The following is a 13351-nucleotide window of genomic DNA, read 5'->3' as shown; positions in this document are numbered from 1 at the left end:
ATTTGTTCTACTCGCATTAATGCACATGATACTGTTCGGTTGTAATGCTGACAATAAATAATTTTGCACTTATCCTAATTATATACAAAGGTTATGTTTCTTTGAATGAAATTAATGATATGTCACATTTTAATTTGGTAGGCTGGTTTGTGATGACATATCTGGAGGGCAAGAAAATATTCCTATTCCTGCTACTAACTTGGTTGATGATCCGCCTGTTCCTCCATCTGGTATGTTCAAATTTATCAATTTGAATAAGCTAAATCCTGGAATACATTGAATGACAGTTTAGAGCATCTCTAGTAGTTCCCTGAAAAAGCTCCCCAAACTCAGATTTAACAAGTTGCTAAATACATATTGGTAACAAAAACAACCTTATCATCCAACAACTCCTAATTATTAGGTTGTTAGATATTTTTAAATTATGCTAACTCAGTTTTTTTCTAGTTATCACTTGCAGCTTTAAATTTGGTTTCATTTGTACAATGCGATGGTTTATGAAACCTTTTAAACATAGATAAGTAACTAAGCTGCCAAAATTCAGTGCCAATTTTTTCTTGTTACTTCTAGCAGATCTGCTTTCTTGTCATCTTGTTCTATTGTTGTTTATAGTTTGTATTCATGTTCCTGTTTCAATTTATACAACAATCATCAATGGTTGATTGCTTGGTGTCACCTTTGGCAACATTTTAGGTTTCAAGTACTTGAAATCTCTACAAACTCCAAAGGACATCAAGATTTTGTCTACTATTATTGGTTGTGATTGTGAAGGAGGTTGTGCTAGCAACAAAAAATGTTCGTGTGCTCAGCGCAATGGTTCTAATCTGCCTTATGTATCATATAAGAACATTGGCAGGTAAGACCGACTTTTAAATGTATTCAAGCCTTCAACACTGGGATAGATTTTAAACTGAAGGATGAAGAAGAACTTAAAGAAAGGATGGATGAGATCTGTAATTGGGCGTCTTATAGGGGTCAAACTCTCACCAGAAAAGGTAAAATGAGTAGTGCAATCCTGTGATTCATCAAAATATAACTTGTTCTCTGACTTCTTTTTCCCATTTTTTCCCAAACTACTTTGTTTATTTTCCTAGTAAGAGGAATGATGTACTACAGAAAGGCACTTGAAATCCAATGCCTTCAAGATATGACAGATCCTGGTAAGATCAATGTGTCTATGTTTTCCTTTTTCCAACCCATGTTTATCATCATATCTTTGATTAGAGAACCTGGGAATTTCCCTCTAAGTGATTGTTCAAAGTTTACCCGCCCTCCTCTGCTTCATTTTGCATTTATAGCTTTGGATAAATTTAGGAAAGAGTTTGGACGCTTCCCTGGTGTTGCTTGTGGTCTGGATGCCCAAAGGTTTGTGGAGTTCACTGCTTCTATTTGGCTAATTGTAACGGGACAAAACACCATAAGAACAAAGAAATCCAATATGTGTAGCCTAAAAACAAAAAAACATGACCCAATTCTATTAGATCTATCCAGGTTGTCAACTGCTTCATGCTTAGGAGTTAGATCTATCCAGGTTGCCAACTGCTTCATTCTTACTGATAATTTCACAGCGATGGTAGATCAAACAAGCAGAGTATATATGAACAGTAAATGAACATTCACAGATAGTTGGCATTTGAATGAGGTTTAGCAGAGATCAGAATACTAAAAAATCCAGACGCAAAGAAATAGGGAAAAGAAAAAGGAAGCAGACCTTACGGAGGCTCTTTGCGCGTGCTCCTCTTTGGAGATATGCAAATTTATCCAGGAGAGTGTCCACCCGGACCACAATATTGCACTCCGCGCACGGGAACACAGCGAGGCAGGCGGATTTTCCAGATTGGTCGCGCCGTGGTTTGTGGGGTTTGCGGCCCTCGGGCGCGAGGTTTGCAAGGCGTCGGGCGCGGGGTTTGCAGGGCGTCGGGCGCGGGGTTTTCGAGGCGGGCGCGGGCACGTGCAGAGAGCCGGCAGAGAGGAAGTGGGGTGGGCGCGGGACGATCGCAGAGAACGCAGAGAGTAGGCGCGGGGCATGCGGCCGCCGGTGCAGCTGCCATTGCCGGCTTGAGGGCGGGCGCGGGGTTTGCGGGGTCTGCGGCTGTCGAGCACGGGGTTTGCGAGGCGTCGGGCGCAGGGTTTGCGGGGCGGGCGCGGGGCACGCGTAGAGAGTCGGCAGAGAGGAGGCGGGGCGGGCACGGGACGAGCGCAGAGAACATAGAGAGTAGGCGCGGGGCATGCGGCCGCCGGTGCAGCTGCCATTGCCGGCTTGAGGGCGGGTGCGAGGTTTGCGGGGTCTGCGGCCGTCGAGCAAGGGGTTTGCGGGGCGTCGAGCGCAGGGTTTGCGGGGCGCGCGCAGAGAGCCGGCAAAGAGGAGGCGGGGCGGGCGCTGGACGAGCGCAGAGTAGCGGTCGCCATTACCGGCTTGAGGTCGGGCGCGGGGTTTGCGCAGTAGGCACGCTGCGTTTGCAGAGCGCAGAGAGTAGGCGCGGCTGGTGCGGGGCACGCGCAGAGAACGGAGAGGAGGCGGGGGCAGTTTACACTAATGCCTTAATAGTTAGTAGAGATAACAGCACTACAGCAGGAAATGATGATCCAGATTGCAGATCCTGGATGAACGTAGTCCAAGCCCACAATAGCAATAGACCTTTTAAGGGCTTGCAAAAGCAGCGAGAGGAAGGTTCAGTCATGGGGCCCTGGTAAGCGGCCTTGCTCTTTTCGCATACCAGCTTGGGCCAGGAACAGCGCACGTTGTAGCTGCCCACATAAAATTAGAGGCCTTGTAGCAGCAGCATCGACGCAAAGCTTACCAGTCAATCCCAACAAACTACGCTAAAACCAAAAACGTGGGCGCTCAATCACGTGCAATGAACCTTATTCGTCAGCTGAAAGAACTAAACAAGGTGGCAAAGAACAGCACTCAAATCGGGATGCACATCAGCACAACACACTTGTCAAAACGCGAGCTCCGCTGAACACGAGAACCTACTGCTGGAGCACTTAACGGGCACCTGCTTCTCAATGACGACGAATCTAGATGGCCGCGAAGTACTCTTTGCTTCCCTTGGGGTCGGGCTTCATCGACCTCTCCCCTGGTTTCCATCCGGCCGGGCACACCTCGTCTGGGTTCTCCTGGACGTACTGCAATGCCTGATGAAACATTGAAATGAGGTGTCAACTTCAATACTCTTCCAATTGTGACCTGTGGACTGTATAAAATGGCAAAGGCAACTATGTAACTTGGTCGGGCATTGACCAGCTCAGCAAAATGCCCAATGATTGCACCAGAATCGTCATCCTGAGAAATATGCTTTTTTCATTTGGAAATTACATAATTTCAAGAGCCTCACTTGTTTCTGTATGACCATGCTTGCTATGATGCATCTTGCCCTATGAAATTGAAAAGTGGTATCTATAGTTCTTTGGCAGTTATTTAGCATAGTGGAGTACTATAGCATGTACTTGTACTCTAATACCATAGCAGAGGTCACACAAATAATGAACATAGTTTTCAATAACTCTTCTGTAATTCTGAATCATTTGGACTAGAGTACGCTTAAAAGGATGGAAATACTCCATTTAGTTCCTGCAAATGGAGAACTACGCTGCACTGTCAAGTGGTAACAAACAATTAATCATGTAAAACGCACACCACTGTTGAATCTTGTTAAAGTTGTACATCACAAACACCATGAACACAGAAGTGCATATTCTTTTTACTTTATGTTTTAGTAACAGCACAGAAAACTTATAATTTCTAAAGTTCAGAGCAACCGCCTATCAGAAATGTAGCACAACCAACATAGCACATACCTGAAGGGTCCTCATGGTCTCATCCACACTACGACCAATGGCAAGGTTGTTAATGGTAGAGTGCTGAATCACTCCCTCCTTGTCAATGATGAACAGTCCTCTCAAAGCAATACCCTGCTCAAAGAACATTGAGCTTTAGAGAGCAACTAACAGAAACATAACAAGGAAAACAAAAGGACTCCACAGGGGGAGATTCTGGAGAAGAATATCCAGTGGCTGCAAATAATACCTGGTCAGGGATCAGAACACCAAAGGCCTTTGAAATTGATTTGGTCACATCAGAAACAAGTGGGTATTTAAGATCGCCGAGCCCACCCGACTTCCTGTCTGTCTGCACCCATGCAAGGTGGGAGAACTGCATCCAAAGAGTCATTCGAATGTCAAGATATGGTCAAACAAAGACAAACAATTAACAAAAGTTATAATACCAATGAGATAATAGTAATCAAAACCCATTATCTATATAGTTTAAGGTTTCTTCGTTTGACCACATACATATAATGATATAAAGAGGAGCTCTCTACATCCCAAATTATAGGTTGTTTTGATTTTTCTGGGTAAATAGCTTTTGCTATGAACCTAGATATACGCTATTTCTAGATATTAGAAAAGCCAAAATGGCCTATAATTTGGAATTGAGAGAGAAATAACAAATCATAATTGTAAGAAGACTTCAAATAAGTCATTAAGGCATTTTTCATACTACTCCCTCTGTTTATCCTTTGACACTTTTTCATTCATTTGAGTATTTGTATTTTCTGTAAATATTTGCACAAACAGACAAACATGCAAGGCTAGTAGTTTGATAATAGATCTAGCTTTTCACTTTACTGAGCTATGTAATTAAACAATATTGCTGGCCAAAGTTTGGGTAAAAAGTCAATGGTATCATATATCTACAAATGGAGGGAGTACAGTTTTCCAAAGCTTTGTAATGTACCTTAGAAAAAAGAAAAGTTCAATTTAATAAGACTATGCAGCTAGAACACATTTCCTTTGGGACAACAAAGGTTGAATTTAAGGCCTCAAGTGTAATGTGAGTGTGTTTAGTCCCAACATTAAAAACAAAAATGAATATGGGATAGTGATGTATCACTTAGGGGTGAACGCAGTATGGGAGAATACTGTATCAACTGATATCATTATCAGTTTATGATTCCATTTCTGGTTCTATCAAAACATGGAAGCTGTCAGTTTTGTGATTTTAGTACAACTGTTTTTCAGTTTTTTATTAAAAAAAGGGAAAGTCTTGTACCAACCGCTTTCAAAATCCATATTATAATGTACCATTTCTGATCATTTTCATCCCTAGTGATAATGCTATTATGTTCATGTAGATGGATTTTTCTATTAATAGTTACATTGGCAATGCGAGGAAAAAGCAGCATGTGTGGTCCTACTACTTTGCCAAAAATTGAGACGGGCAAGTGTAAAGCTGGTATAGAATATTATGTATTTGTATATTACTTTTTCTAATTCCACATAACATACTTTCCAGAATTGATTTTAGAAATAATGTGACTATGCTCAAGAACCATGGATACAAGATAACCTAGCAGTAGCATGTAAAATTCTCATTATAGGAGCAGTTCAACCATAATTATTCTTTTCGTTTTGTGTTAGTATATATCAAAGCTAAAATGTACATCAAGAGCTAACTATGACATTTGATGAAATGTACTTCAAGAGGTAACTATGACATATGACAGAACATCCACCTCTACAAACAGTAGAGGCATTGGATGACAACTACACTACATTATCCTTAAGAACAATTGACAACTGATTCATACTGATAGATGCTATCATATCATGGAATACCAAGGCATTATTTCATACCACACTGTCAATGGAAACACCAAGAACCTCAGTGTTCAACTTCTCAAATTCCTCGTATCTGTCACTAAACGCAGTAATCTCTGCAAGCATCATGTGTTCGTTCATCAGACCACTACAAATGAATCTTCTTGATACTAATGCAAGTGTTTTATCCTCACCGGTCGGGCAGACGAAGGTGAAATCCAAGGGGTAGAAGAACAGAATGACGTACTTCTTCCCAATGTAATCAGAGAGCTTCACCTGCAAAAGCACACAGAACAATGTCATCGCCGGTAACATAAACGGGTATTATGAGCAATTTGAGCGCATGAAACATTTTAGATTTCTGCTTCCACAGCATAAACCAAGCGAGATTGCGCGCGCGCGCGCGAGAGAGAGAGAGAGAGAGAGAGAGAGAGAGGTCCACTTACGTTGATGAACTCCTGGTCGAACACAGCCTCGGCTTCGAAGTCTGGCGCCTTGTTCCCGACCAGCGGCAAGTCATCCTTACGGAGCACAGGCACAAGGGGGCGAGCCGTGAGTGCGCAAACTAGGAGGGGGTGAGAAGCAATCCCGTAGTACGTTAAGGCGAGTCAAGACGCGAGGAGAACTTACGACTACGCTGGCGCGGGCAACGAGTCTGGTAGCCCGCGCGGACCTTGAGGCGGCGAGGCGGAGCGGCCTGGCAGTGGTGGCGACCGCGGAGCGAGCGATGCAGACGGACTGCGTGGCAGCAGCGAGGGGTCTGGCGGCCGGGGTAGGGGCGGAAGAGACGGTGATGGCGGCGGAGAAGGAGCAGGCCATGGCCGCCCGGAGTGGATGAGGAGGGGATGGGGTGGATTGGGGTTTGGGGTTAGTTTGCGAATTTGCGATGGGTTTCCGAGGGCTGGGGCTGAGCGGCTGGCTGGCTCTAGCTTGTGGGTCTAAGAAACTTTTCTGAAAAGATGACTACGAGGAGAAGTTGGATGTAGAGAAAAATTATAGTAAAAAACTGAATGCTTGATAATATAGTTGTAGTGAGAAACTGGTAGTTAGAATCTAAATATTTGAATAGGCAGAAGATGGCTGATTAGATTCTATTGATGAAACAATAAAACAACGTACATTAAACTAACTTGCTAGCAATTAGAAATGTGTCAATAGGTTCTCCATTACAACAATGCTCATAACATGTGGATATCATGAAACTAACACTGTATTAATAGAATCTCTAAATGCACTCGTGTCTAACTTATTTGCAGGTCTGCTACTACTCTCTCCTACTCCTACCTCATGAACATGCATATCGGTGTCCACATTATCGAAGTCTCAATCATGAATCACATTTCCCTAATAAAGTTGTGGAGCGCCATACATGCTATAATTATCTTCGATTGCTCCTCCAATAAAAATGAAGGCAGACTCAGGAAGATTCATTTATCACCGGATTTAAGTCGAGCCCGTGACAGTCTGCAACACAGGATGGGCCACAAAAAGCGGTCCGAAGGAGCAGAAGGACGTGTCCCCGCGCGGGAGCGTTCCGAGATAAGCATCCACAAATTGTGTGATGATAAGTTAGCTTAAGAGTAGGAAGATAGAGCTCATCTGTTAAATATGTATATGTAAACACTTACTAGGGTAATCGTAAATATTGACAGGTTGCGACCGAAAGCTTTGGCACATTGCCACCCCTGTTTCAGGGTTCTCCACGGGTAAGTGCCACGACACCCTGATCGTGACTTGTAATCAGGCGGTGTTGTTCTTATTCGTTACATCTTGGTGCTTTCTCGTACTGAAGTGTTTTTATGGCGAGATGCACTAGTTATCGCAATATCAATGAGAATGCATCGGGGGGATCGTTATGTACGCATATTAGTTGTCGATTGTGAGCACTTTGCCGCCTTCGCGTGAGGTCCCCGAGCGCGAGTGCAGTGTCTGATAAGGCTGAAGTGCCCGATCTTTCGGTGAGTGGAGATAATTTCGAGCTGGCGGAATATGACCCTCACGATCCGACTAAACACTCGGCGTTAACTCAGCTGATGAAGCAATTAAACTCCGGATAAGCAGGACTACATGCCACGATAAAGGAAGAGATATGTAGAGTAGATAGTGGTCACACCTTGTAAAAGGATAACCCTCTGGTCATATATAAGGCCAAAGGGGGACCCCTACAAAAATCATCTCATCTCATCACATCACACACTAGCCCTCATCCGCGATCTCTGAGCACCATCGCAGCTGATTTGTAATCCATATACTCTAGAGCAATTCCAATACCCAGCCTCAACAAGAAGTGGGGTGTTACGCATTCAAGTGGCCCGAACCTGTATAAGTCCCTGTGCAAATCCGAAGTGCTCCTACACGTACCATAGAGTTGTAGTCAACGATATCGTCCTACTTGAAAGCATCATGTGTGTAACCCCGTGCTGCGCGGTTGGGTCACAAACACTGAAGCTGGCGAGCCAGGTAGGGGCTATGATGTTGATCTATGACGACTCCATGGCTATTGTCTTCAACATCCCGGTCACCTTCAATGTTGCGGAGATCTTCTTCTTTGGATCCCTCTCATGCATTGTAGATCAGGAAGGCACCCTGCACCACATTGCGGACTCATTCAGGAAAAGATCTTTTCTGATGGTGCCAAATGCGGGAGCAGGCTTGCCTCGCCCAACTCCAGCAAGAACTGTGCCAACGAACTCTAAGGAGTGAGGATCTCGACAGGCTTCCACCCTGCGCAGATTTGCACCAGTGTCGGTTGGGCCTAGGACCATTGTGGCACCTATGGCTCGGTCGATTAAGGTTGCACCTCTGTCACGGTAGACCCCTTTGTCCACGTCACCCACTCAGTCATGTACTCGGATCACTTGGTGAAAAGAAGCGGATAACCCCAGCACTGATGTAGCCACGAGAACATGATCGACGATTGTTCCGACCACTCCGCTCTTATGTGAGATGGCCGGAGCACGAGATGCCGCACCAAGCTCTTTCTTCCAGGATGTCCTCTTTATCTAGGGAAGAGTAGAGGGTGTGCCCCTCTTTGCCGATGAGCCCACTGTACTGGGGGAGGAGCCCCCGCAGTGTGAGACACGCCGACGTCGGAACAGGCGTGGTAACATCCGGCGTCACCACGAGGCTAGGGAACAAGATCCTTCTGAGCCCATCTCCCAAAATGAAGCCTCTGAAGTAGGGGAACCCCTAACAATAGAGAGCTCCGTGAGCGCCGCATTCCCGACGCCGCGATCGCCGCCATGTCCAGGAGCACGAACAGGAACAAGCTGAGCAGGACACCAGCTCCATCGCTAGAACTTGCTTCTCCCTTGGAACCTGCTGCCTGATTTTGCTCAAGCACTGAACACCCAAGTGAAGTCGGTGGATCCCTGGCTCAGATCACCAACGGCTTGCCGTGCTCCCGAGACGCGGAAGGCTACCGGTAGATCCTCACCGAGGCAGCGAACCATCTTCTTCACCTCGCCCATCAGGCAAACGACATGTGCCAAGTCATCAACAATCAGCAAGACGCGCGGAGCAACATCAATGTTTCGCGCGATCATCGTCATGAAGAGGAGATGAGGCGGCGGGAAGAGTACGACTGAGATCATGGTGCACAGGCACGCATTAGTGCCACTAGAGCTGAGTCGGCAGTAGCCTCTACAAATAGCCCAGCTCCAGGCTGGTCAGTCCAGGAGAGGCGGCATGACGCATGGTGTCACTCACCTACCAGGGACCATCATCGTGACCATGCCCGAGAAGATCGCTGGAAGGACAGGGGGACATGCGGGGTCTCGACCCTTTCCCCCTAGCTCCAGGAAATTCAATGGTCACCTAACTTCAAAGTCTCAAACATCAACAAGTACGAGCCCGAGCAGGATTCGGGTGGCTGGTTGGTCGTCTACACGACCGCTGCCTGACAGCCAGAGCAATAGAGGATGTCATGACAGCGTACTTGCCCATCATCTGTAACACCCAAAGTCTTAACTTGTGATCTAAGGAAAATCCTTTAGAGAAAAATAATAATAATCATCATCGAAATAAGTACCCTTGGTAAATAATTCAACTTTAGAACTCACCCTTTCTAAAGTAAATGATCATAATAGAATAATATTGGCTAAATCATATCCTAATAAAGATTACACATTGGAAAACTTTTTGTATCAAAACAAAGGAATATGAACTTTGTAATATACCTTTAAATTGATTACACAAAAAAATATTCGATGGACATAAATGTGGTGTGTGTATATTTCATTACCTAGATAAAATGACAATAATAAATAAATTAGTGCACCTCATACTAAAGTTTTTTTGTGCATCTAAAAATAAAGGTTCGAAGTTTAAACTTGTGTTTGATTTGAAATTGGAATAGGGAAAAATATAAATCAGAAAATAAAAAAGAAAAGAAATGGGCAAACCTGTACCTAGGGTCGTTTCTTTGTTTCCTCGACCCATTTCCGCGTTGTGCCGACCAAGCGTGGCCGTAGGGCGGCCCAGCTTGCTCTCCCGCTCTGACACATGGGGCCTCCCTGTCAGCTGAACACTGTGTGTGCCCCACTCCGTTCTCTCATCGACGGGCGGGTCCCGCAGTCGGCTTCCCTCTTCCGTGCGTGCGCAGCTAGTGTGTCTCGTTGACATCTAGACCCGGGGTGTCAACCCTTTCTTCTGGGTTCTGTGCGTTTCGATCCTGTTCCATGGATCCGGTCGCGTCCACATGGGAAATTATGCGCTAGGTTGTTAGGATCTCAGATAACTAGTGCATAAATGCATGGGAGTTGCCCCCTTTCCATCCCCCTTGTTATCCCAGCCATTGCAACACCAAGGACACATCCACTAGGCACCGCCTCGGTGAGGATCGGGCCATTGTCTAAACACGTGCTCACCACGTCATCGGAGGCTTACTTGCGGGTCCAAGAACTCCATCACGCCTCTAGGATTGAGCTTGTGGTCTTCGCAGGCGAGGGGGTGCCCTGGTCCGCAACCAATTGCTCATCGGAGTGTCCGCCGTTGCGAATCCGTACCCAACCGTGGGCAGCCCTCACGGCTACCCCATCTTCGGTAAGGCTTGTCTTCATAAGCTTCGCCCTATCCTCAGCGCATAGGACATATCTGCACTCAAATTGGCTCGCCAGAGCGCTATGTCGGGGTGCTCGCCAGCGCGGCTTCGCCGTGGGTGCGGGCGTCGCCGGGTATCCTGGTCGATGGTTGAAGACGACCCATGAACTGTAGATCGCGATATCTGCGGCCAAGATTAGAAGATAGGGCCAACTCGACTAGAACCTATCTCCACTGTTGGATCCTCGGTCAACGTATGGGATCAGACCCGTGTGTACCCCTTCGTGCTCCTAATCTGAACCGTAGATCTAGGATGGACGGTTGAGGGCGATCTGACGCTTAATGAAATTGGGACCATGGATCGGGAATCCTGCAGTCATCGTAGGGTACCGGTTTGGTAAACGAATTGATCTAATCCTCACCTGAATCTCTAATCCAACGGCCTGGGTCGCTCCATACCCCTTTGCTGATGCATCTTTGTAAAAGAGCCCCTGGATTTATTAAGAATAAACCCGTCGTCCCCTAGTATTGAAAGAGTATTACGCAGAGGCCCTGGAATTAATGAAAACAACCCTAACCTCTCTGGAAATTACGTTCACAGTCAAAAGCTATTAGGAATATTCAGAATTTAAATCAGAAAATGATTTTTAGTATAAAAATAATTCCAAAAACTTGTTTAATTCATAAGTAATTCATTTCAACTCCTTTTTGATCCATTCCAGTTGCAATAATCTCACATTAATATTGTTTGTCATCTAGTAACCTTGTATTACCATGAAACCTATGGTTAAAAGCTTGTACCTCATTTGTCCTATAGTAGACACTTAAACCTTCGGAAAATCATAACTTTATAACCGTGACTCCGAATTTAGTGGTTCTCGAACCTAGGATCTAGTTACGACGCGTAGAACATTATTATGCAGTTTGTTCTTATGTTTGGTGTGATGTTAATTTTGCATATACCATGTTTGTTTGTATTGCTACTATTAGCAGCGAGGTCACGAGTCACTTGAAGATCAAGTTGGTACCTAGGAATCTCAAGTCTAAGGCAAGTTGTGCCCTTGATCACTTTTCTTTACCTAATAATGTTCTTGTTAATCACTGTGACATGCTTAGATTAATTTGATGGGACCTAATAGGTTTCCCTAGCATTGTTATCCCCCACCTTGCAAACAGATGAACTATTGGGTAGATTTGCTATTGCTCTACCTGGTTTTGGGAAATTAATGTTTTATTATGATCATGTTCCAATTATGTTGTTGTTTTAATTATTGTTCATGATAAGATCATCATGTTAATTAGAACATGGAGAACCACCCGGGAAAACAGTGCTACCACAAGAGTGGTATGGGACACCCTTGGCTGACTAATTAGGAAAGCTAGTGGAAGACTACCTTACCCGAAAGGGGCAAGGGCGGTAGAGGAGCTGCGTATAGGGAGGTTCTCGGGTCGATCATGCTGCGATGGATTTTCAGACAAGGGATTCATATATTGCCCTTCTCAAAAACCGTAGCGGGTTTTCGGAAGCTAGTGGAACTTTGTAAAGGCCTCGTAGTGGTACCCTGCCTCGTCTCCTCGACAGAGATGAATGGGAAGTCACAATCCCTTGGCAAATGAGTAACACGACTTGTGGGTAAAGATGCACAACCTCTGGAGAGTGTAAAACTGGTATAATAGCCGTGCTCACGGTCATGTGCGGCTCAGACACTCACATGATTAATTTATGGAATTAAACTTAATTTTTCATTGCATTGCATTATGGGTATTGTTATTATTAATCTTGGTCTCTTATTTTTGGGTTGGTATCTACTTATATTTAGTAACTGCTAATAAATTTTTGACCAACTCTAAAAGAAATGCTCAACTTTAACCATCTCATTTGGTAAGCCTTACACTTCACATGAGCTCCCACCATTGGTGAGATCATGCACATTATTCCCCACAACTTGTTGAGCCATGAACATATTTGAGCTTCCCCTTTTTGTACTCACATTCCCTCCCCAGGTCAAGAACAGGTACCGCAGGATGAGGCGCATGAAGGATGCTGTGATGAGTTCATGAGTGGTCTAGGTCGTCGTCTCCCAGTCAACTTTGGGTTGCTGGATCATTGTCTTCATATGATGTAATTATTTAACTATTTTTTACAGAACTCTGTTATATATTAAAGATGTGACATTCATTTCTGTACCATGAGTCATCATATGTGTGAGACTTGATCCCAGCACACTTGGTGAAGTTTCGTGTCCAGGTTTTGGACTCCCTAAACCTGGGTGTGACATCGTCCTCGGGCAAGATGCGCTACAATGGCTCCGACATCTTCCTCGCCACTGCATCGACGACTGGGATGACTTCAGCTGCCGGTTTGTCGCGAACTTTCAATCCCTTTCCGACAAACCAGTGCAACCTTAGGACCTCAAGTCCATCAAGCGCTAAAGCGATGATACCCTTCACTCGTTCCTAAGGCATTTTCAAACCATGAGGAATAGCATCCCTGCCGTCGCGGAGGCTGCCATGATCGAAGATTTCTATCGCGGGTGTAACAATTTGACCTTTGTCCAGGCCATCCTCTAGAAAGCTCCCACCACCTCGGAACAGCTGTTTCGGGAGGTGGACATCTACACAACCACCGATGAACGGGCCCAGGACCTCATCGGCCACCCGAAGCCTACGCCCTAGGCACCAAAAAAGGAGGGGAACCAGCAGC

At 45.2% G+C, this 13351-nt stretch overlaps 1 protein-coding gene across 1 annotated transcript; it reads right to left on the bottom strand.

Annotated features, from left to right (window-relative positions):
• Positions 1-2851: 2851 nt before the first annotated feature.
• LOC100282595 (2-cys peroxiredoxin BAS1) lies at positions 2852-6482 on the bottom strand. The gene is given in 7 exon segments (NM_001155503.1): positions 2852-3141; positions 3805-3918; positions 4034-4159; positions 5644-5723; positions 5802-5883; positions 6054-6128; positions 6238-6482. Coding segments are annotated over 7 exon segments (783 nt in total). The 5' UTR covers positions 6427-6482; the 3' UTR covers positions 2852-3024.
• Between the last annotated feature and the right edge of the window lie 6869 nt (positions 6483-13351).

This window comes from Zea mays, chromosome 4 (assembly GCF_902167145.1).
Source record: "Zea mays cultivar B73 chromosome 4, Zm-B73-REFERENCE-NAM-5.0, whole genome shotgun sequence".
In the NCBI taxonomy this organism is placed as follows: domain Eukaryota; kingdom Viridiplantae; phylum Streptophyta; class Magnoliopsida; order Poales; family Poaceae; genus Zea; species Zea mays.
This window is presented reverse-complemented; position numbering and strand designations above follow the sequence as displayed.